The sequence below is a fragment of the Solanum pennellii genome, chromosome 5 (assembly GCF_001406875.1).
Source record: "Solanum pennellii chromosome 5, SPENNV200".
In the NCBI taxonomy this organism is placed as follows: Eukaryota; Viridiplantae; Streptophyta; class Magnoliopsida; order Solanales; family Solanaceae; genus Solanum; species Solanum pennellii.
This window is the reverse complement of record NC_028641.1, coordinates 10,735,518-10,761,920: the sequence shown is the minus strand read 5'-3', so window position 1 is coordinate 10,761,920 and position 26,403 is coordinate 10,735,518. Positions and strand designations below refer to the sequence as shown.

The 26,403-nt window shown below is 29.4% G+C and overlaps 1 protein-coding gene and 1 non-coding gene across 2 annotated transcripts; both read right to left on the bottom strand.

Annotated features, from left to right (window-relative positions):
- Positions 1 to 287: 287 nt before the first annotated feature.
- Positions 288 to 4,474, bottom strand: LOC107018536 (receptor protein kinase-like protein ZAR1). Its single transcript, XM_015219041.2, has 2 exons — positions 2,884 to 4,474; positions 288 to 1,200 (listed from the first exon to the last, which is right to left on the bottom strand). The coding sequence occupies exons 1-2, from the start codon at positions 4,394 to 4,396 to the stop codon at positions 560 to 562; spliced, it is 2,154 nt and encodes a 717-aa protein (XP_015074527.1). The 5' UTR covers positions 4,397 to 4,474; the 3' UTR covers positions 288 to 559.
- Positions 4,475 to 25,446: 20,972 nt separating this feature from the next.
- TRNAL-UAA lies at positions 25,447 to 25,529 on the bottom strand. Its single transcript has one exon. It is a non-coding gene; the product is annotated as a tRNA-Leu (tRNA).
- Positions 25,530 to 26,403: the final 874 nt, after the last annotated feature.

Below are 26,403 nucleotides of genomic sequence, written 5' to 3'. Positions count from 1 at the left end.
ACTGTTTTGTTGGCTAATTGTAACTGCAATATGATGCCTTAAAAGCTTAAGTTGGGGAGTGTTGGATGAAAAGAAAGGTGAGAATAGATGTTTTAAAAAGTCAAACTTAAGTAACTATGGAGTTAAAAATGAAAAGTAGAGAAGTACTTAATTTTAACTTTTAATTTTCTTTAAGTTATTTTAAACTAATTTTAAGTTTTTTTTTAACTTTGTCAAATACTCCAAAAGCTAAAATAACTCAAAAGTAGGTATGACGAAGTTTTGAGTCAATCCAAACAGACTTGTAGTAACAAAGAATTATAATTTTATTGGCCATGAAAAGTTGTTTCAACATCAGAATTACAGAAATAGATTAAAGATATAAGCAACTAATTAACTTCTCAAAAATGACATGAATTTTGTTGCAGCACACTGGTATTTTGTACCTTCTGTAGTTGAATTTAAAGATTTGATTAACCTCTAAAGAAAAAAAAAATAATAGGAGCAATTACTGCATTTGAAAAAGATTAAAGAAGTCTATGAAACTCAGGATCTCCTTAACATGAGTGTACCGAAAAGTTTAAGCTCCAACTTTCTCGATGTTTTCTGAGACAGTTTTCATCCTTGGTCGAATATCTGGATCTGCCTCGGTGCATGCAAGAGCTATATGAAATACAGCTAGTACTTCCTTCTTAGCATGGACTTCTTGAAGCAACATTGGTTCTACCATATCGGACAGTGGATTTTGCTCCTCGAATCCCTTTCTTACCCATCTTACAAGATCTGGAACCTCCGTTGAAGTGGATGTTGTAGGAACTGAGAGGTCTGGAGACTTTCCAGTCAGCAGTTCAAGCAAGACCACCCCGAATGAGTACACATCCCATTTTTGTGTTGGTCTGTTACCAGTGATTCGAGCTTCTGGTGCTCGATAGTTATTGGGACGTTCTGGTTGAGCAGGCTTCAAGTAAGGAAGAGCTCCACCCATAAATCCACCAGAAGAGGAGGGGTTGTTTCCCGTGATATTGATTAATCGATTGAGGCCAAAATCAGATATATATGGCTGCAGTTCAGTATCAAGGAGAATATTGGAAGGTTTGACGTCTCCATGGACAAATTTCCTTGGGCTACACTCATGGAGATAGGCTAAACCTCGCGCTGTTCCCTTAGCAATTTTCAGTCTCGTTGACCATGTTAAACTAGGTGATGGTTGCCCATTTCTCCCTGTATAAAGGCAAATGAGATTGTCATCACAACATTTACCACAGTATGACGAAGAAGATACAAGTTAATAACTTTTCAGCTCAATATTAACATTACAGTTGAGGCAAATCGTTGTTCATATTAATTTGGTCAATCTCAATCAGCTAGAGCATGAAACTACTGTCACTACGTCAATACATTCAGATCGAGCACATGGAAAAACAATTTGGAAAAAGAGATGCAGAAAGAAAACACTCTTCAACTTCTTCAGAATGCAAAAGGTAAGTTACTGTACTGTCAAATTCCAGCTACATATAAAAACCGGATACTAAGAAACTGGGAACATCAAGTACCAGTAGAAAGCAAGCAGTTACTCTTGGGTAACGAATGTGTTATAGATTCATAGTGACATGTATATGAGGCAGTGAAGTAGATATTCATAAATGTAAACAACGATTTGTATCAGGGGAAAAAATCTAATTTTTTTTTAAGAATATAAAATTCAAGCAGCTATATCAACAGCTACAGTGCAAAATTCAACTGCAGAACACTAATTTTAGAAAATTCTAAGTCTAGAATCCATCTCAAGGAAGTATAAGTCCCAGTTCATGCTTGATGAAGTTACCAGACCAGATACTGCAGATTCCAGTTTGCTTCGAAAAAATAAAAATCTGTACAGTCAAACTGCACCTGGCGGAGTGATTCTCAAATTCTTGAATATAATGTATGCAAATCAGGTAATACATCTCTAAAAGACATAATAAACACTGTAATATCTAGATTCTGTTAGAGTGATAGAATATGTGACTCCACAACTTAAGGAATTGACCTAGTACATGACATAATTCACTTCTTGGCCCCTTGTACTTATCGGTTTGCTTCTAATTGATGATAAATCATTTTCCGCAAGGTTTATAGGGGCAATCAACCATATGTCGTGTGGAAAAAAACAGATTAAATTCTTCAAAACATGCCCAAATGCCCTTCTACCAGGTTCAGTATGATGTCAACATATGATTATTGCATCTGCAGTAAATCGTTAAAGTCCGCAAATTGACTTTAGCTGGATCACTATATGTTAACATACTACGATGTGCTTTAACTGTCCATTGAAATGGATGGAAAGGTTATGTTTTTGATTTACCCTTTATGCAGATAACTTTTCATTTATGATACATTATAAAAGACTTTATTATCAGCTGACACAATTAGGCAAAAATCCTACGGAAAGTATCAAGTCGCAAACAAAACTCATCCTTTGCTAAAGGATTGCAAGCACAAGGGACACATTCAATATAAAATTATCACCAGATGGCATATAAATAATTGCTATTCAAAATCATCAAGGAACACACAAAAGCTAATAGTCATTATTTTGTCATCGGGCATATATAAAACAGTTATACTAGTGAACAAATACTAGAACATCCCAAACTCCTAACTAACCTAATACTAAAAGTCTTTTACTGTATTTCCACTCAAAAGAGTGATCAATAAGTAAAATACCAATCCAGCAAAAGAATTACACTTTGCACACATCAATCTTGGAAAGTACGAAACATCCATCAGTGTATCATGCTACTAAACGATAAGAAGATAGTATACCCCGATATCAAAAATATGAATGCGTTAATGATTCTTTCAACAGGTAATATCTACTAGACAAACAAAATTGAAGATGTTTTACTATAATGAAAAGCTCACCGTGAAGAGCAGAAGCCAAGTTGCCATTGGAAATGAAATCACTAATGAGAAGTTTCTCATCAGGAGCCCAATAATAAGCTCTTAACTTCACAACATTAGGATGCTTAACCCTTCCGATTGCCTGAATCTCAGCTACAAACTCCTTATATCTCTGTTCCCCACCTTCCCCTAACCTCCTCACTGCCACTGGGATACCGTTCCCAAGCACAACCTTGTACACTATCCCCAACCCACTCTTTCCCAATACATAAGCAGAAGCCCTCAACAGCTCATCAAGCTCAAAGCTAAAACCTTTATCGATAGCCACAAGATCACCCTCCCCACCACTAACACCACCACCACTAGCCCTACCGCCGCCTCCCTTCTCAGACTCAACTTCCGAATCATTACTCGGAAATCCATTAATACATGGGAAATCACAAAGCATTCTCTTCTCATTCCCACCAAATTTCCCTTTGCCAGTACAGCTACAACCACCAGAGTCTTTCTTTTTCCAATACAAGTAAATAATCACTAGTCCTATAAATGCCACTCCAAATGCATCAGCCAAACATATCAATAAAATGAATCCAGGTTTTAACCCCTTACGCGAACTCGTTCCCTCGTTACCCGATGAACCCTCAACTTGTGTTGAATTGTTTGCACTATTTTTACAGTTTTTTTGTAAAGGAAATCCACATAACAAGGGATTATTCAAAAATGCCGTCGGACCTTGATTAGCAAAAGAACCCGTCTGAGGAATTTCACCAGATAAATTATTATTCCTTAGATCAAAACTAACAGTTAAAGGCAAATCACCTACAGATTTGGGAATTCTTCCACTAAAATGATTAAAAGAAAGATTCAAAGTCCCAGATAATGACTTCAATTCACCAATATCATGAGGAATCGAACCATTGAACAAATTCGACGATAGATCAAGTTGTTCCAAATTCGCCAACTCCGGGAATACCCCCACCGGAATCTCACCGGAAAATTTATTCCGAGCTAAAATAAGCCTCTGTAACTGCCTACAATTACGTAGATCCTTAGAGAAAGTTCCAGAAAGTGAATTATCAGAAATATCCAAATTTTGCAAACGAGGAAGATTACAAACAGAAGGAGGAAGTATACCAGAGATATTATTATCATACAAATAAATACTATGAAGCGACGTCGCATTGAATAAAGGGTCAGGGATAGAACCGTAAATATTATTTCCATGAAGATTCAGTCGCCGGAGATAGAGTAACGTTCCCAGCTCAGACGGTAAGTATCCCCGGAGATTCTTACCGGAAAGAGTAATCCCAACGACACGTTGCTCTGAAGAACCAGAAATGTTAGCACATGAAATGCCACTCCAAGTACAAGGAGTATCATCGTTTTCATTCCAATCGGAGAAAACTTTGTCTGTACCACCACCGCCGTCATCCATGGCGGATTTAAGAGATAAAAGTGAAAGTCCGTCGGAAGTAAGAGAAATTCCGGTATGAAAATTGAGTAAAACAAGAAAAAAAGCGTATATCCTCCCCATTATTTGTTATTTTTAACAAAATTGAGATAGAAATGAAAATAGTATTTTGATGAACTTGTTATACAAAAATTTTAAGAAAGAAATGATACAATGGGGAGTTGGAGATATTTATGTAGGAGAAAGAGACAATAGCAGAAAGAGTTTGATTACAAAGGGGGTCCACTTCGCGCCCTTACTAACTGAAGTAGTAGTACAGTTAAAGCAAGCGCACTTCTTTTTTTTTACTGAGTCAAATAGTAACAAGTAAAAATAAACAGTTAAATATTTATTTGATTTTGACTAATATTAAGGTGTTGTTTGACCATAAATATATTTGAAAAAAATAAAAAAAATAGTTTGACCATATTATTTAGCAAATTATATTTCACAAATTCTAGAAAACTAAAATTTTTTTAAAATTTAAGAATCATATCAATTTTTTATATTTTATAAAAAATAAACACTCATTATCTATTGACTATTAAAAAAAATAACTTATCTGAATCAGCGATATATTTGAATATGTAAAATATTGTACCAATCTTTGTTCATATTATTGTTGATTGTCATGAATTATTTTATCATGTTTATTTTTTTAAGGGAACATGTTAACTATAGAATTTAAATTCAAATTTATGGATAAATTTTAATAATCTATTGAATTTATAAATATAAATTATATTTTATAGCCTTCTTATAGTATAGGTATACAATCATTTTACTATTAACAGCTAAATATAGGTATACAGTTATTTCACTACGACTATAAAATTTTAAGTGTATAACTCGTCAAGCTTATGATCGAAAGATTGTCAATTCAAATCTTGTCACTATCTAATCAGTGAAATATTATTTATCAGGAAGGGTTAGTATTCACTTGGTTGGTTTATCACCTTACCATAATGACTATAAATTTTTTAGACAAATATTATTACTATAATTTGGATATTGTATATAAGATTATTGACCCTTCAACGTTTAGGTTACTTAATTTTGCTTATGGTGAAAGTTACTTGTATTAAATTTAAAATGATTCAAGTGTAAAAAAAATTTTAAATAATTAATGTAAAAGTAGAACTTAATTATGTGCAGTATAATCCTAAATTTATAAAGGAGATAGGATTAAAAGAAGTTGAGTTTCTAGGGTAATTTATTTATTTGTTTGAAATTTTATTTTTTTAATTATATTTTATTTACAAAAATTTAAAAATCATAACAATTAGGTACTTTTTGAATTGTGATAGTGTTATTATTTTTATGGGGAGAATAGTACTTGTGTAGCTTTCCCTTTCACTTCGAAAGAAACTTGACTTTTCCCACCAAAAAATGATGGTTATTAAATAGTACTAAATAGTTTATTGACTCTATATTTTTTTCTATTTTGTACTTTTGTCCCATTGGTAATGTCATTTAGCCAGTTCAAGCTATCTTTTCACTAAGCATCCCTTAATTATTATTATTTGTTGTTTCAATTTTGAAGAGATTATTTCATTCTTAATTAAAGATTTCAGATTTGAGTTGTGTATTAAAAAATTATATTGGGAGAGTCCCTCTTAAAATAGGTATGCAATTTCTGAGTTGAATTTAGTCAGAATTTCAATATGAGCATTGAACACTGAATATAAACTCAAAAAAATAATTATCAATTCAAATAACTAATTTGTTGATTATATATTTTGATGTAACTAGAAAAAATTGGGATTCGTATGTTATAATTGATCAAGTATATATTATTTTATCTTCCTTGAAACTCACAAGTCATATGAGTGAGCAATATACAACATTTTAACTATTCCCTCGTATTAATTCATCATTTTTTTAATACAGTCACTATTATTTTAATAGAAATTATAAATAAGATGATAACATTACTAGTTCATTCCTTAAAAAATTTCTTGAAATTTTACAAATGAATACTTTCAAAAAAAAAATGTAAAGGTAATATAGAAAAAAAATATTTTTTTCTTTTTTATTTAATAAGGTAAATAACTAAGATATGAGACTATTCTTTTCATATAATGATCAACAAATACGAAACATAAAAAATATTACTAAAAAATTATCATTATTCAGATATTCTTTTAATAATATTATTAATTTCTTACTTTTTTTCTTTGTGATTTATAACACCATTTTGAGATGTAAATAAAGAAATTGACATAATTATATTCATGCAAACACTTGGTTTGTGCATTGTTGGATGTAAGTTGATGGTTGGGTTGGTTTCTATATTCCATGGATAATCGAACAGAGTAACATATTCTCTAAGGAAATAATTTTAATAAATATTACTCTTATATGCACATGAATTTAGAAATTTATGAGTGATATTTAAAATTTGATTAAATTTTTTTATTATTTTTTATGGACCATGGATCAATATGATATGTGAATTGTGTCCACTACGCAATTTAATTTGAAAAAAATTATATTGACATAAATCATTCAAATCTTGAAAAATTCGGTGATGATGTAGAGATACATCTCTAAAAATTTGATTATTTATAATTGCATTAAAACTTAGATGTTGCATTCATTGTGGTGACACACAAGCATATTTCTTTAATCCTTAGTTAACTTTTCTACTTTCACAAAATAGAATTTTAACTTTTAATTAAATATTCGTTTAATATATAGTATCTCCCCTATTCTCTATGATATCCTATCCAACCTTATTTGGATTGTTATATTTGCATACAATAATATTACATCATCTTAAGGTGTAATTTAAAGTATATCACTTTGTAGCCTCTACCTTTGTCACATACAACATCCCTAGCGGTGAAAATGAGCTCTCTTGATGATGTTGAACAAGTCCTCACAATTTTTGAGGGAGTGAAAAAAAATAGAACCTTAATTAAATCAATTAAGTGTACATGATGAATAATAAAAGAATAAAATTATCCAAAATGTCACATAGTTTATTGAAAATAATTAAGTAAAAAATATTATTTACTTATCCACAAGACTATACTATATATGTCTCTCGTACCAACGTGTGCAAAGACTCAAGAATTTTCATATAAAATTATCACGATCCAAAATCTACAAGCCGTGAGAAAATCTAAACCTAAACCAATAACGAATCATAACCAATGTTACTTTAATTTAACAATTAATAAAAGGATACAAATGTAAGGATGATAAATAAGTCATAATCATGTCTCATACTCATAAATACAGAGAATATAACCAGAAACCTTCGAAATTTGAAAGTTAAAAGTACGATTCTCTAATTTAATATATAAGTCTGAATCTATCAATACATTATCTAAAAAAAGTACATTAATAAATATAAATAAAAAGATACTAATATCGTAGATCATTCAGAAAGTTTATCATAATATCTCATCAATCGAAAAACACACTTAGATAACTCCCTGAGCTTCACTCATATGCGGCTCTAAACCTAGACATAAAATGAGTAGTACAAATAGTATGAATACAAAGACACTATGTACTCAATAAGTATCATAGACGGACTCATTTGAAGTAGTAATGCGGTTTTAGTGATTGAAAACTCAAGTGTCAGTATAACACAAGTATAGATTATAAAATGAACAATTAATTAACAATTCAAGTGAATAGTTTCAAATTCAAAGATAAAGCTTTTACGAAATATAATCACGATATAAATGTATAACACGATTCAACAATTTGAAAATGATAAATATAGAGGAATACAATGTGATATAATGTCATAACTACTCATAACCTTATGCATTAACTAAATCTGACCTACATTGATATTTGAGTCCATCAATCCCCACATTATCAATTTGCATTTCTTGAAAATTATTTGAGCCCTTTAGTGCGATTGTGCTCGCACCAAATATATGTAAAAAACTGTAGTTACCAAATTTAGTATTCACCCTCCAAAATGGAAAATGGATGTAAGCTAAATATACAAATCATTCCTAAAAACATGTTATGAATTTTTTGAAATACTCAAATCACCGATCTAAGGTTATATCAATTTTATTATTGACAATGGTCAATACTTAACTTCAAATTATTTAGTAAGCTACTCAAAGGTCTGAAAACACTACTAAGGCTTCATGGAACAGTGTAAATTGTCCATCGAAAAATCACCTCTCGAACCTATTAGAACAATTAAACCTCAATTCGAAGTTCGTTTCTCAATTTTATTTACTTTGATCAAACTTCAAATCATAAATCATATTATAAAACAACAAAAATATTTTTTTAAGGAAAAGAGGTCCTAATACTCAAAACAACGAGTCATTACAACATCATTTGAAAATTATTCATATTGTACTAAGAAATACCAATTTGAGACAAAAATAGCATTTTTCTATTAAACTAACCATCATAATTTCAAACTGGGACTATTTACCTATGAATCAAATTGTGACTATATATTCACAATAGATCTAGAACCCTTACTTAAACTCTTGCATACCTCTATCACTAATCTATAACTTTAGGGGCTTACACCTAATTTAGACATGAGTGTTCATGGAAATTACTAAATCATGCATTGTATAATCATAACTTGCTAGTTGTTAGGCTTTGCTTTGGAATTAATTCAAGAAAAATATAAAACACCATTATACTATAGACTATAATCCAATATAAATTAGTCAAAATGGGAAAGTGGAGCCCACTATGTATAATTCATATACACAATCAAAAAGTAGTACAACTAAGTGCTATTTGGAGTTCCCTTTTAATCAAAGATAACATCACTGCACTATGGAATTTTTTATTTTATATTTATATCATTTCTTCTTGGAATAACATGAATTTTCCCAAAGGAATTTTGGAACTTCCTTACCAAGTAATATGACTCATAGAGTATAAACTTGTATTAATAATAATAAAAAATGTCAATAGATATTTTTTTTAAAAAAAAGGTATGAAAAATATTCTTAAAATATTTAAAATGGAGTAAAAATATCATACATCAATAATTTGGTCAAAACATATTCATATCATCAATAATTTAATCCTAAAATATGCATGTCGTTAGTAGTTTGATCCAATTTCTTTTTAAAATCTTTTAACACACATTATTTTTAAAAAAAATTATTACCTTATTGTTGTTTTGGATCAAATTTTTTTTCTAATAAACATATGATTTTTCATTTAAAACACAATCTTTTCTCTAATAAAACTATTGCAACCCTTCATTAATTTTCAAAGATATTACTTATAATTAATTTTTATTTTGATAAAAGTAAAATTCTTTTCTCTAATAAAACAGAAAATAATTTTATTACTTAACTTTTTTTCTGATTCGAGAAGGATCGATAAACATTTGTTCATATAATTTTTGGCTTCAAAGTTAAGATACAAACAATATAAAGTCATAAAACATGAAAGTTTATTACATTGCTTCAAATCACCAAATATTTTTAGAATACTGTTGATGAATTATTGTAGAACATTTTTTTCATTTTAACTTTAAAACCAAGGAATATATAAGAAAACATTTATCAGACTTCAATTTGAAAAAAAATTAAGAAATGAAATATTTTTTATTTATTTAAAAAAATTATTATCAATTAAATTCAAATTAATGATGATGTTAGTATTATTGTGTGTGTATATATATATATATATATATATATATATATATGTATATATATATATATATATATACATATATATATATATATATATATATATATATATACACACACAATAATACTAACANATGACTTGTATTATGTATTAAAAAAAAACATGAAGTTATACCCGAGGACTTCTATTGGTTTGTTGTCTGGAGAGGCTTTGTGAAAGTTAATAAAAATACAATGCTAATTTTATTAGTATGTCATTACAAATTTAAATATATTAAAGAATAACTTTAAAATAATTATAATCAATAATAAAATAAATTAAAACAAAATTATTTATCACCTTTTAATTTTTTTAATGGAACAAATAAAAATTAACGTTTTATTTTGATGAATAAATAAGAGTGAGTAAATTTCATTTTAATTTTATTAAATTAATCTTTTTCCTCGATTTGAGTTCTTTCGAAAGAATTTCGAAAGGTACTTCCGTAGGACTCAGTTAAAACATTATTATTACAACCTACTAATATACAAAAATAATTAAGAAAAAATTCCCTTTAAAACTTTGCATGATTTTTAACACATTTCTAAACATTTTTTACAAAAAAGTATAGCCTCGTGATTTCACTTTCAAAAATTCAAATAAATTGAAAAATTGAAGAATGATTAGGATCTTAAATGGGAATAATTAGAACAAAATTAATTGCTTTTTTCTATTATTATAAATTAAGTATCATGACATTTTAATATTAAGTGTAACTTAAATAAATTATAAGTATTAAATTAATGTTATTAAATCATGCACCGGACATTAATAACTACTTCCTCGTCTTCATATTTAATATAAATAGACTTTTTGGGGTTTTTTTAAGGGAAAATTGTATATAATAACAAATTAATAACCTATAGAGTAGCCAGGGTTTGATTTAATTATGCTTTATAGCAAACGTTTGCAAAAAATTGTCAGGCGCCTCTCTCCCAAATATCTCGCTCGCCACTCTCCTCCAATTTCTCGCTCGCTTCCTCACTTTTTATACAAACACAAGTGTATAAAAATTGTTTCTAATTGTATAAAGCAGAGAAAATTGTATAAATACATATATTTTTGTTTCCCTCTCTCCCCTCTTCCAGATCTCGCTCGCCACTCTCCTAAATCTCGCTCGCCACCCTAGCCTTTTGCATTTATACAAACAGAAGCGAAATGTATAAATTGCGTTTCTGTTTGTATAAAGCGTGAGAAAATTGTATATACACATGCAAGTACATATATTTTCGTCCTATACACTAATAATTATACAATAATAATACTCCCCTGCCCAGTTTTTTTGTCTTTCTCTCTTTCTCGTTTTATACAATTTTCAAATTGTATCTAATTTCTCTCTTTCTCGTTTTGTACAATTCGATGCAATTGTATATTCCTTGTCAAGTCTCTTTTGTCTTTCTCTCTTTCTCATTTTATACAAATTCAAATTGTATATAATCGTTCTATACACTTATAATAATACAATTCGTTTTATACACTTCTTTTTATACAGTTCTCTGCCCAAGTGTCTTTCTCTTTCTTGTTTTATACACTTCGTTTATGTATAGCAAATTATACAGTTTCTACGTTTGCTATGAAGCGCAATTATGCAAACTTTGCTATAGCATACAAATATGAATTTTTTATTTGCTATATGTGAAAGTTATCTTTTTTTTTATTGTACAGTATAAATGAACTATTAAAAGTTTAAAATGGATATTTGAAATTCTATTTGTACTTGTCCTTTATAGTGAAACATATATAGTACTATTTATAAAAAGATAAATCATACTACTTATAAAGTTATATTTATAATTCCACAAAAACTAATAATGAAAATTATGATTTAAAATATGTCCTTGAATATTTTTTTAATATGTGTGCATTGTATCACAAATTCAGTTGATATGTAATATAAGAAGTATTTAGTACTTTCTCTATTTCAGATTAACTAAATTAGTGAGGGAAAACACACCTATTAAGAAAAGCATTCAATCACATATTTTGAACTACATTTTCTACTATGTTCTTTTGTTTATTCGCAATTTTTTCTTAAAATTTGGGCTGGGTATTTGATATTCTGTTCGAATTTCTCAAATTTTGAGTTTGGTAATTCGATAATTGGTAGTTAAAAATAGATTTCAAATACCAAATTTTAAAGTTTTGATTTGGTAATTCGATAATGGTAACTTAAAATTTGAATTGGTACGATTTTCGATAATATTGTATTGAAGTTGTAACCGATTATATTACAAAGTTAACACTATTTCTCCAATTGTTTCTATTTTTTTTATGTGGAGATACAATACAATAGAATATCAACAAGTAAGAAGACTCAATAAAAGCAAATTATTGCAACAAAAAGACACATGTGTGCGAATTGTTCGTGCTTATCCCTTAACTTTCTCTTTGAACGTGTACTGGACTTGTACTAATGAGTAATGAATATGTTAATAGAAGATCTTTATTGAGTAAATAGTTTGGTATTTAAAAAATATTGAATACCAAATGGTAATAATAATGTTTTATACCATACTCAAGCCCGGATACCAATATACCAAATGCCGAAGTATCAAATTACCAAAAAAATTGATTCAGCTTGGTAATTTGATTTGCTGTATTTTATTCCCAAACATGTTCAAATTATACAATATACATAAATTTCATAGTATTAAGCGGCAATTACATAATTTTTTCATTCTTTTTTAAATTACAAACGTCCCTCAAACTTTATGAATTTTGAATATATCACTGGACTTTCGGATAGTACATCATTAGACTTTCGAATACATCAGCAGACACCTGAATGCATAGGGGAATGATGAATTCAAGAGGAGATGAGAGCACCAGAGAGGGGATAGAATTCGAATACATAGAGGACCAGGGGCGGACCCACATGGTGTCCGCCGGGTACTCGAGCACCCATTAACTTCGTTACGGAATATATATATCTATGTAGAAATCGAAAGGTATTTGTATAAAATTAACATAGAGCACCCAATGAATAAATCATATAGTTGGCCCAATGGTTCTAGGATGGGTACTTAAGACTCTTTTAATGTAATTGTACCAAGGTTCGAATCTCATTGTTAATACATATTTTTTATAGTTTCACTTCAGAGCACCCACAACCTTAAAATCCTAGATCCGCCACTCATTCAAGAAGGATAGGGATGTATCAGCGAGAGAGGATTTTGAAACTTTTTTTAAATGGTAGAAAATTTTAGAGATTGTGTATTTGGATAATTTTTATAGGGCAAATATAAAAAAAAAATATTAAATTTTGAACATTTCATATATTTTGAACAATTGAAAAAAACTCAAAAATTTATTTAGGCCCTGTTTGAAAAATCACTTTGATAATTGAATTGGTGTAATTGAATGTTATTACATTATTTAAATCCTGTTTGATTGACCATTAAATTACCTGGACAGTAAGTAATTTAGTGCAATTGACATGATGTAATTATATTGTCCAATTAATAAGAGGGGGTATGAATTGCTAGTAATTACATGTAATTACAAGCGGATCATTTTATTTCATTTTTGATTTTTTGTTTTATTTTATTATTTTAAATTCTTTTTGATCTTTATTATTTTAATATTTTCTAAAAAATCATATATTATTTATATTTCATTTTCTTCTTATTCTCATTCTTTACTTCATGTGATTTCATGCAATTTCTCGTTTTATCTAGACAAATCGTTTGTATAATTTTGTTATTATTTCAATTTTTAAATTAAAATAGCATTTTTCTTTTCTTATAAATTAAATTTGTGTATGTTATGTTAAAATTTGACATAAGAGTATTATGCTAAATTTTTTGTTTTGAATTTAGAACTTATTTTTTATTTTCAATATCATTTGTCTCAGGAGTATTGACTCGAAATTTTACTTTGCAAGCTATTTTTGTAAGTTAGACTTGATAAATTATCTTTTTTCTCAAATTTTTAATAATTTTACGACATTATATTTATAATATTAATCTTTTTGTGAAACCTATATTTCATTATGTTCGTAAAATTCTCTGCTTATAATTTTTATGATTTATTTAATTAAAATATACTAAATTGAAAAATATAAATTAATTATTTTTTATAATATTAGTTAAGAACATATGTTTATTAGCTAATATATTTTTACTAGACAAGATATACCATGAATATTCAATTTAATATCATTTATAAAATGCCATTATTTGCCTAATTTAATTTTTATTTTAATTTTAGATAATTAATTTTTTAATATTCAACATAATTTTGTAATTATACTTGTACAATTAAATAGTACAATGTAACTACACCATGATAAACAAACAGTTCAATATAATTACTAAACTAATTATTATTATTATTTTAATAATTGCGTCAATTTTAGTTACCTGATGATTTTCCAAATCGATAGAGGAGTTAATATCTTAAAAGATCACTCAACTTTAGGAATTGATTTAGCAAAAGTCAGTAAAATTTGTTTTGTATCAATAAAATCACTCAACTTAGACATATGTTTTAGTAAAATCATTAAACAAAGTTTATCATTATATTTGTTTGTTTCATATAAAATAGACCCTACAAATAAATAAATTAAAAAAACTAATTTAATTTTTTTATGGGAAACTTCTCTAGTGAAACAAATACTTTTATCTTAACATACCAATTACTAAATAAAAAGAAACAATTAGGAGTTCTATTTATTGGTCCACTAGTATATGTTTTTGAGAATTAGCACAATAAATTATCAATGAATGTTGTATTCACAAATCTAATTAGGACTCATTAGAGAATAAGAGTACTAAAATAATATTTAAAATTGTGACATCAATTAACTTTCTAAATATGTTATAACTGACAGTTTTTCTTTAACAATGCAAAAATTAAAGCAAAAAAATTAAATTGAAAAATTAAAGTTATAAAAAAAGATCAAGATTAACAGTGCCAAAATAATTTTAAGCTTCAATGAAGAAGTACAATAATATATAACATTATTTTTTTATTTTTTATTTTTTGAAAAAAAGTTACAAAACAAAAAAGACAAATATTATTAGAGCACCGTTGTTTAATTTTTGCATTGTTAAAGAAAAGTTGTCAATTATAACATATTTAGAAAGTTAATTGAGGTCATAATTTTAAGTATTATTTTAGTACTCTTATTCTCTAATGAGTCCTAATTAGATTTGTGAATACAAATTTCATCGATAATTTATTTGTGTTAATTCTCAAAAACATACACTAGTGGACCAATAAATAGAACTCCTAATTATTTCTTTTTATTTAGTAATTAATATATTAAGATATAAGTATTTGTTTCGCTAGAGAAGTTTTCCATAAAAAAATTAAATTAGTTTTCTTAATTTATTTATTTGTAGGGTCTATTTTATATGAAATAATCAAAAATAGTGATAAATTTTGTTTAACGATTTTACTAACACAAATGTCTAAACTGAATGATTTTATCGATATAAAAATTTAAGTTTGAGTGATTTTTTTGATATCCAACAAACTTTAGTGACTTTGTTAGATCAATTCTTAAAGTTGAGTAATTTTATTGATATAAAAATTTAAGTGGAGTGATTTTTTTGATACAAAATAAACTTTAATAACTTTAGTAAATCAATTCTTAAAATTAAGTGATCTTTTAAGATATTGACTCGCGATAGAGAGATACAATTTAAAATTAAGTGATCTTTTAAGATATTAACTCGCGCGAGAGAGGGGGTACCTACTAGACTGACTGTTGATTTCGTACATAAATGATTGCTTAGGTCACTAGACAAGATAAATGGGTGTAAATATATTTAATAGAGAATTCTATATGATTATGGGGATCCATGATTTGACATAATTAAATTTTTCAAAAAGGCTGGACCCCACCAACATCTATACCTAATCTTAGATCAAACATTTATTACATTTTTTGTATAGAAAATGAAATACATTATTTGATTTTTAATAAAAAACTCATCCTCTTTAGACATTTACTCCTCCACTAATGGTTGAAGCATTGACATTAGTGTCTAAATTATTAATTTTTAATTTTTCATAAATAAGTAGCAAAGAAATATTAAGGAGAGGGAAATAAACATCTTGATCATAGTGATAAAACGAGTTTTTTTTTATCTATTCCGTCTCAATTTATATGATATTTTTTAGATCTTAAAAATTAATTCAATCCATTTAACTTAATTTTTTAATATATATTTGTAAATATTTTCAATGGTCAATCAGTGTGACTTATAATATTTTTTTACAAAGTTACAAAAATATATATTTTATTTTAAAAAATTTAAAGATTTTATTTTTAAATTTGAATTACTAGACTCTCAAGCTTTAAATTATACCACATAAATTGAGATAGAGACACAGTCAAAAATAACAATTAACTACTTAACCAATAAATTTACTTGGAGTTGGTTGGTTGGACAATTTTATAATATTTGGTTTGTTTTAGTTTCAAATCTATTGACTCTTATCTTGATCTGAAATATGTTTAAAGAATGTTTAATCTGGTCATTTGAATTCCAGTTTGAACAAAAGAAAAATTCTTTGGTAGTTCCAACTTTTTGTCTTTTTTTTTTAATAATTCTCTTCCGTCATTGTTAATTGTTACAATATTTTTTAGTACATTAATAGATATTTGATTAAAATTTTAAGATATTATTTTTTATTATATTGATATAAAAGTTATCACTTTTTAAAATAATTTTTAAATGTATTAAAATTTAATTAAATTGACTATTGGAAAACACAATATGACAACTAAAATAAAACGTAGAGAATATTTTCTCTGCGTTCACTACAACAATTTTTGGAAATTCTCAATGTATGAGAATGACACAGAAACAAATAAATACGATAATTGTAAAATAAACTAATGGATTCAACGTGCACTTTCAGACAATTAAGTATGTTAGCTTCTAAGCATGTTTTCATGATTAGAAAGTGAAATATATATGATCATATTATTACTCAATTAAAATAAATATATTAAGCACTTTTTGTTATTTAGACAAATTATATATCATGATTTTGATCATTCAACGTTCAATAGTGAAATAATTACAAAATAAACTCGTGAAGCCACTTATAAGTTTTTTTTCCAATGACATAATTAGTTGTTTGGCGATTTCCCATTTTTCTTCAGTTTCTTACATATTCACACAATAAAGATTAGAGGAATTAATGAGTAATTTTTTTTTGGGTAGTTTATCGTCTTTTTCTTTTGGTAAGATGACTTTATATTTATAACCTATTACGATAAACTTCAGCAAAATAAATATGACTAGGAGTCAAAATTAAGTATATCGCATATAATAAATTACTTTACTACATATATACCGGGCAGCTCAACGGAATATATGGCCTAAAGCCAAATCTTAAAAAAGGCCTAAATATATTTCATTCATTTTATTTTATATGTTTTAGTTTAACTCGATATAAATGAAGTTTCAGATATTTTTCGCCGTTTCTTAGTTTGACACCTACTTTAGAACCACTCTTTTCTAAGTAGCTTCCTCGTAAACTAAGACTAAGGCACGCACGATATCAAGAAGCTAGTGACTTCTTTTAGGTCATTAATTATAACTTGCATGAGGTATCGCAGTGGGGCATGTGTTCTATTCGGTTCTTGGGTCCGGTCAAACTTATAATTTGAAATTACATCTCTGCCTCTCATATAACTCGAGTTGCTCTGCTCCTTTCACAATTAAAGTAGCTCGCTTCAAGAAGTAAGATCATATCCCTAGGGATATGTTATGAGCAAAAGTCCTCTTGCTAGTGGAAGTAAGCAGGGGCGGACCTAAAGTGGGTCAAGTGGATTTATATGAATCCACTTCATTGAAAAATAACATCGTGTGTGTGTGTGTGTGTGTGTCTATATATATATATATATATATATACATACATATATATATATATATATATTAAAAAAAATAAAAATTTATATGTATATATTAACTCTTGACCCTAATAACACAAGTGTGACCCTTGGTCGAGTGGTAAAGAGGGTTCAATTTTCCGAGCAACCTGAGTTTGAATCCTGCTGCCACATTTTAGTTTTATTTTTTACATCTTCAATCCCTTTTCGCGAAAATCCTGGGTCCGCCACTGAAAGTAAGAGTAGCAAGGTTAGGACCAGCTCAGACACTAGGTAACAAAACGGTGTTAGTTCCTAATTCCTATAGTTTTTTTTGCAGTGCTTATTTTACCCATCTCGACCAAAGGCCCTTCTTTCCTCATCTGAAGGACATTTTCTTTAAATTTCTTTATAGAAAAATGAAATTTGTTGTCAGAAGAGAATACAAATAATCGCTCGAAGCTAGAAGAAGATCATTGCTATCTTGCTATCTCGAATTCCATGTATTAATAAAGGGGCTTTTAAGCATTTTCGAGTTGCGTACTCAACTCACATCAAAATGTGAGAAGGATTTTGTGCCATTTAGAATCACATCAGGATGCATATCTTCTCTTAGTACAAGGCGTGCAAGACTTTTGCCACGAAGAGCTTCTTGCTCTCTAGGCTTGAAAGGAACGATCTGCCTCCTTTGACTCATGCATCCTTGCGTTTAGATAGGTTATATACTTCTTATATTAGGATAATCATTGTAAAGGAATAGTAAGGAAGTGAAACGTTGATCTAATGTTACAAGTGCGAGGATAGTCCTCTGAATATCCATTGGAAATGTACGCTTGCATATTCGTCTATAGGTCAAATCAAATATGTAATTATTGAAAGAAAGAATCGACCACATCGAAAATTTATGCAAAGAAATTGAAATGCCAAGAAAACATCAATTAAAGATGAACCTGAAAAATGTGCATTTATGATTAGGCGGAGGCCTTACATTTGTAGGGCACTAGCATAACTATTATTGACTTAAGCCTACTCTTTATTCAAGATACGAAACGAGCAACAAAAATGATTGTCCCTATTGTATGTTAGATGGAGTCATATACAAGGCTAAGAATCTTACTTTTACTTATATAGGAGTAGCGGTAGCACGCTCTAGGTCCACGCTTTAGATGAAGATAAAAAAAAAGGAAGGGGAGGGTTCGCCCAAATTTGTGGAGATAGGGTGGAAGATAAAAAAAAACACTGTACTTTTAATAATAAATATAATCTATTCGAATTCATATTTGAAAATGAGATTATCAACTATGCTTGACTGGAAAACCAATCAATCTACTCTTTTGGTCTCTCCCTTATAACTTGAGAATTCATGAAAGAAGGTTTCATTGCATAGGAAGTAGTACTTAATATCTCCTCCATTATTGTTATTTTAGAAAAAAAGAGCAAAAAACTTACTTTTAGGTAGTGACCTAAGCACTTAGAGGGCATTCCGCACAATGACCAGTACAATTCGCTTATTTGTCGGTAGAGGGTTCAGATAAAGTAAGTAACTCGTAAAAAGGGAGTTTCCGTACCAAAAAAAGATAGAACTACTAGAAAGATAAGAAAAGATGGTTAAGAGTGAATGGAGTTATAACCTTTAAGCCTCAAGGTGAAAAAATATAGCACCTAACAAGGAGTAACTGTATAGGTCCAGTTAGGTGGAATCTAGTGTAGCACTGCTCACGGGATAGTTAGTTGATAGTGAAAGCAAAACTTCTTACATCTCTATGACTCTTTGTTCTCGTGACCTCAAAAGGATTGACTACATTCTATATAAAGGAGAAAAAAAGATTTTTATCCCCATATTCAACTACCTATCCAAGAGTATTTGTCTTCAGATTAGTTTCATCTTTTTTCTTTTTCTACGAATTGCACTAGATATTCGAAGGTGTGAAATGAGAAGTTATGAGAAGTAGAAAAATCATAAAAGACGATGATAATTATCACAATCACAGGTATCTGGGAGAATACCAATAGAATGCATGAAATACAAATATTTAACATAAATGGTCATAGATCTTCTGTTATAACTTGATCATGAACGAATTTGTTGATACTGCACCCATAAAGTGTCGTAGCTAGGACCTCTCAAATTTTGTTTGAGCCTAAGTTCAAGCCAAACCCACCCCTATTTACTAGAGCCAGAAAGAATGTTCACCAAGTCCAGATAAGAAAATGTTTCCATCCACTAAAGTAAAGGCTCGACAAAGGGAGGGAGGTATGGCGGGGAAGGAAAACGTTGTTCGAGATTGAGATCTTTTTTCATCTAAAAAGAATAAGACCGAAGATGGACTACAATGTGTCTAATCTGAAGGGAACACGTTCTTTGATCATTGTGGTATGATTACCAAGCCCCCGCCTTGCAGTCAAGTGACTTTTAGCTCCTCTTCGTATTCGACCCTCCTATTGGGATAGCAGTCTTCAGGCTTTGCCTGCCCTTTCTAATAAAAAAATTCGGCTCAGCCCGATAAACGTTGGCAACAACTGAAAGAAAGAGGTCCATGTAGCTGATGTGTGCACCCCTCTTCTTAGTCAATGGGGCACAACAAGTTCGACATTTACTCGAAAAAAGAGAATTCGCTTCAGATAACCACATCTCTGCTAGGCAACTTGCGGAATGGCCGAGAGCGGACCTTTTTAGATATATAATTTCAATCAAGAGTAGAATTATAGGAAAAGCCATCTGCTGAAAAACTACTTTCACGTTTGGTTTAGAGAGCACTTTTTCATTGAGAATTCCTTGTTCCCTTTCGGGTGAATTTCATACTTGTGGGATCCTATCTATTCCATCTCTCAAGCCCCAAGGAAAATCCTCTATCCTTCGGACTCTATATATTTTTTGACTCTATGTATGTGGGCACCTGATATTTATTAGGGTCCACCCACCCCGATTACAACATTTCTTCCGGTCACTAAACTGTGTTATTGAACTCCACCTTCTCAAAATTTCATTTCAGTAAATCAGGTCCTTTATAATTTTCAAAATATAATTATCTAAAATTAAAAGTGTATAACATAAAAAAATTCTTTTGTATATCTAAATGAAAAGTGTATAATATTTAGGGCGGAATAGTCTGGTGGACTTTTGTACTTGTATGTGTTTGTATTGTGAACCCTTCTACTTACATGTTTGTCAACTAAACCCTTAAACTCAATTATAATGAGTCTTTTAAACCCCTCGAACGATGTGTGTAGCTCAATATCTTTTATATAAATGACATGTCATATCCACATCACATATATATATATGCCATGTCATAATTGTTTTTAAAATTATTACTAATAAAATTGTTTAATAAAAGAAAAAGAACAAAATATTAATTATATTTTTTTTTACACTAGAACTCCATTACTCTCTCCTACTCACACTATTTCACCGCCAAAGTCGTCGCCGGAAAACCATTTTTTCTGGTGATACCACTCATATTCTCTTCTTTACCTGTCTTCATCTCCTTCGCACATTATCATCATTTTCCTTCCTCTTCCGACCTCCACAAAACCAACAACCTAAGCCACCAACCATCAGATCTAGGCAGTTGGCCGCCGTCAAATTTCTCCCCATTTTGAATAACAGCAGAAGAGAAATCAAGAGCGTAAAGATGAGTTGCACTACTTCAATATTGCTGAGAATGAAGCAGATGCAGAAGATTAAACATGGCTATTCAATGTCCTTTTATCTTCTTATTTTGAACCTCATATCATCTGTTTGATAAGACTCATTAATAACTCAATAATCTTTACGCTCTTGATTTCTCATTTACAGATTATTGATTTTTTGTTCCCTAAAGAAAACGTTACTTGATTAAAAAAAAACCATCAGATTTAGTCGAACACTATCACCATTTTCGCCTTCATCTTTGAAGGAAACAATCACCATTTTTGTCTCCACCCCCTAAAGGTTATTTATTTATTTGTACTTTCACTATTCCAAGAATCTTGATCTATCTCTGCTTCATTCAATGCCACACTGATACTCTTTCCTAGTACTTTTTTTTGTGTTAAGGATGCAAGGGAAACTTTCTTGACTGTATTTCTATTCGAGCAACTGCTAGTAGTAGCAGTAATAGTGGTGGTGGTGGCGCTAAGGATGAAATTCCAAGAAGAAGAAGAGAAAAAGAGGGCTGAGGCAGAGGAGAGACGGGTGGGAGTGGGGTGGGAGATGGGTTTTTATTTTTTTTAAAAAAATTGATAATTATTATTTTTATTTGAATATTTTAATGTAAAATACCTTTCACTCGCTGTCAAACGCGTGTTGTCACGTAAATTTCCAGCTCAGCATTATCAATGACACATAAGTTCGGTCAATGGTCAAATGGGTGTAAAATATTATGTTCTGATTAGTTTAAGGGTTCAGTTGACAAACATGTAAGTAGAAGAGTTTACAATACAAACGCATACAAGTACAAGGGTCCACTAGACTATTCAACCTAATATTTAGTGAATTCGAGGCCTTAAAAACCGTGAGGCCTAAAGCAAGTGCTTTACTCGCTTTAGCTTTCAGTCACCCTCTACTTATATATAAGAGTAACTTTCACATGTAACAACATTAAAATCATATTTGAATGTTATATACAACTATAATTTACATAAATGCGCTCCATAACAAACATAAATTTGTATATTTTTCTACATATATACAAAAAAACAGTTGTATAATTCGCTATACATATACAAAGAAAGCAGTTGTATAATTCGCTATACATGTACAAAAGAAAGTAGTTGTATACAAAGATCAATTGTATATACATATATGTATAAAACGAGAAATGGAGAGAAAACTAGGCAGACAAAAGAAAGCAGTTGTATAATTCACTATACATATATAAAAGAAAGCAGTTGTATATAAAAGAGCAATTGTATAATAGGTGTATGTATAAAACGAAAAATTGAAAAAGATAAAAGAAAACTGGGCAGAGAAATATTTGTTTTGTATAATTATAAGTGTATAAGATGAAGATATATGTAATTGCATGTGTATATACAATTCTCTCGCTTTCTACAAACAGAAACACAATTTATACATTTCGTTTCTGTTTGTATAAGCGAGAGGGGGCGAGAGTGGCGAGTGAGATCTGGGAGAGTGGCGAACGAGATCTAGGAGAGGGGAGAGAGGGGTGAGAGGGAAACGAAAATATATGTATATATACAACTTTCTCTCGATTTATACAAACACAAACACATTTTATACATTCATGTTTGGATAAAAGCGAGAGGGGCAAACGAGACTGCCACAAAACGAGAGTGACGAGAGAGATTTCACCAGGAAAAGAGGCGAAAGTAGCAATAGTTTGCTATAGGGTACAATTAGATCAAAGTATATTTATAGCATTTAATTTAAATTAATAATTTACTATTATATACAATTTTTCCTATATATAAAGCAATAAGTAGAGCAGCTTCCGATAGTATAGGTCTTTTTGAAACTAAAAGTTAATTTTTTTTTATATATCACAAAAATTGAGATGATTTATCGACAAACAAATATTTCAATATGGTTGGGGATGGAAATGAGTTATGAAAAATATAGGATAACACAATTTAGTTAGTGTGAGATCCTGGCATTTCACAGTGTATTAGAATGTGAAGAAGTTATTGTTTAAGGAATTATGTTCTAATTAGCTTCAAATATCATTCAAAACAAAAGAGTGTCCAATTAATATCAACAACTGTTGGTAAAATTAAATGCCACACACACTCTTGGTTGATCTCATTTCATATTTATTTGTTTAAGCCTAAAATAACATCTTTTACCTGCAATAGTCAATCAAAGATTGGAAAATAGAGACATTAATTCGTTACTTGCATGGCACCTTAATGACCCGATCTCATGCGGAATCCTAAAAATGTTTCCTCCTCTGTTCTTAATTTATATAACTGAATTTCATTTTTAGTTATTGTCATATAAATATCTAACTTATTTAAATCATAAATTTCAAAGAAATAAAAAATTCTTAAACTTTGTTAAGTCAACATAAGGATACATGTAGGGTTGAACACAAAATATCAAATATCGAATTTCAGAATCAAACCAAAATTTTAGTAATTTGGCATTCGTTATAATATTCGGAAATAAAATTTTAGAATTACGGTATTCAGATTTGATATGAAATATTAGTACTATTTGATATTTGTTACTTTCCAAATGCCGTATTATTTATTTAATGAGGGTCATATATGATCAATAGGTTCCGTCCATTACTCATTAGAACAAATTAACAAAAAAGGTTAAAAGACTAAACATAAACAACCCAAATCATATGTTTTTTCAAGATATGCCAATTCACTTTTCTTGATGTCTTCTTACTTGTTGACAGTAGCGGAGCCACACTATGTTCAAGGAGTTCATCCGAACTCCCTTCGGGGGAAATTATATTATTTTTATATGGTTAAAATAATTTTTTAGGTATATATAATAGATGTCGAACTCTCTTTGGCTATTTCATATGTTTATTTTTTCAGATTTTGAACCCCCTTATCGAAAATTCTAGCTCCGCCTCTGCTTGTTGATCTTCTATATGTTGTGCCTCAACATAGAAAAATAAAAATAATTGATACAACAGATTTAACTTTGTAATTCAATCGACTACAACTGCAATACGATATTACCCAATATCATATCGAACTAATTAAAGTTTAATTGATCAAATTACCAAATGAAAATTTAAATATTTATTATTTGGTATCTATTTTTAGCTATCAATTATTAAACTCAAAATTGAAAATTTCTGAACTGAATACCAAATGTCCACTCCTATTCAAACATGTGAAGTGGGTGTAGTTATAATTGACATGTGAACAACCTAGCATGAAAAATGATAAGATAAAATGTAATAGATTTAAATTTATAATACAATCGGCTACAACTTTAAAGCGGTATTACCTAGGACTACGTATGGTCGCTTTGGTTCGATTTTAAAGGTTACCAATTTTTCTTATTAGTTGTCGGTTCGAAGAGATGCTAATCCGTAATCAAACCATTAAGATATTGGCTTATTGGTTATTGGTTTGTACATTTTTTTATCGTTATCATTTCGGTTTATCAGTTAAACTGTTAAGATTTGACACAAAAAAAAAAATTAAAAATCACTTGCGACAAACCAACTGAATCATGCACATGAGTTTTCAAGTTACATTTTGCTCAAAAGCGAACATTTTTACATTGCAGAATAACCAAGTGTTTGAGACTACAAAAAATAAAAGTAGGAAACCAAACTCTAAGTCAAGGACTTTATATACAAAAATGGTATAAATATAGTTATTTAATTTACTACTGGCTTATTGGTTAACCCGTTAAGAGAAAACCTCAAACCGTTAAGAATCGATAACCCGATAAGAAAAAAAAATCAAAACCCTTATCAAAACTGCTAAACCAATAATCCAATATGAAGGATAAACCAAAACCTTTTTTTAATTCGAATTATCAATTTCGATTCGATCTTGAACAAACCTATTACCCAGTACCGTACCGAACTGAAGTTTGATTGGCCTAAGTTACCTAATCAAAATTTAAATATCTAATATTTGATATCTACTTTTAGCTACTAATTACCAAACTCGAAAGTAAAAAATTCTGAATATCAAACGTCCACTCCTATTCATGTAAAAATAAAATAAGAAATGCTGGCTATGGGGTTCGAACCCATGCGCACTTGTGTGCAGAAGATCTTAAGTCTTCCCCCTTAACCTCTCGGGCAAACCAGCTTCATGTCCAAACTTTCTAAATTTTTTTTTATTGCATTTGACTCTTATTTCTCTTTGTAAATCAGAAAATTTCATAAAAGTACTCTTACATAACTTATATTAGAAAATACAGCCAATTTTTTACCTTGCAAATCTGTTAACCAAAATTCAATTTGTTATATACAATAATATACATCTAGTATACAATACCATACAAAACTTTCATATTTATTTAGAAAAAGGGTCATATTTGTGTTTGTACTCTCACAGATAAGTTATATTTGTCCTTCTAGAGTACAATAGGGCTAAGTATGACCATTTTAAGTATAAGGAAAAATATCACCCTATAATTGGATGAAAAGGGTAAATATATTAAAAAATATAGCAAAGAGCTAATATGACTTTTTTTTGAGAGCATAAGAGCAAATATGACCCTTTTTGAGAATATACATACACATATATTAATGACATGAGGATTTAACGCCATAGGGATCAATATGACCATTTTTAGAGTACAAGGAAAAATATCACCCTAAAATTGGATGAAAAGGGGAATATGTTGAAAAAGTATTGGAAAGGGCTAATATAACTTATTTGTGATAGTAGTACAAAGCAAATATGGTCCTTTTTGTGAGTTTAAGCGCAAATATGATATTTTTTTTAGAGTACAAGTGCAAATATATTGATGACATGAGGATTTAACATTGTAGGGATAAATATGATCATTTTTTGGAGAACAAGGGCAAATATTACCCTAAAAGTGGGCGGAAAAGGCAAATATGTCGAAAAAGTATATCAAAGGACAAAGGGAAAAGGGTCTGATATACCCCTCAACTTTGTCATTTAGAGCTGATATATCCCTTGTTATGAAAGTGGCTCATATATACCCCTACTT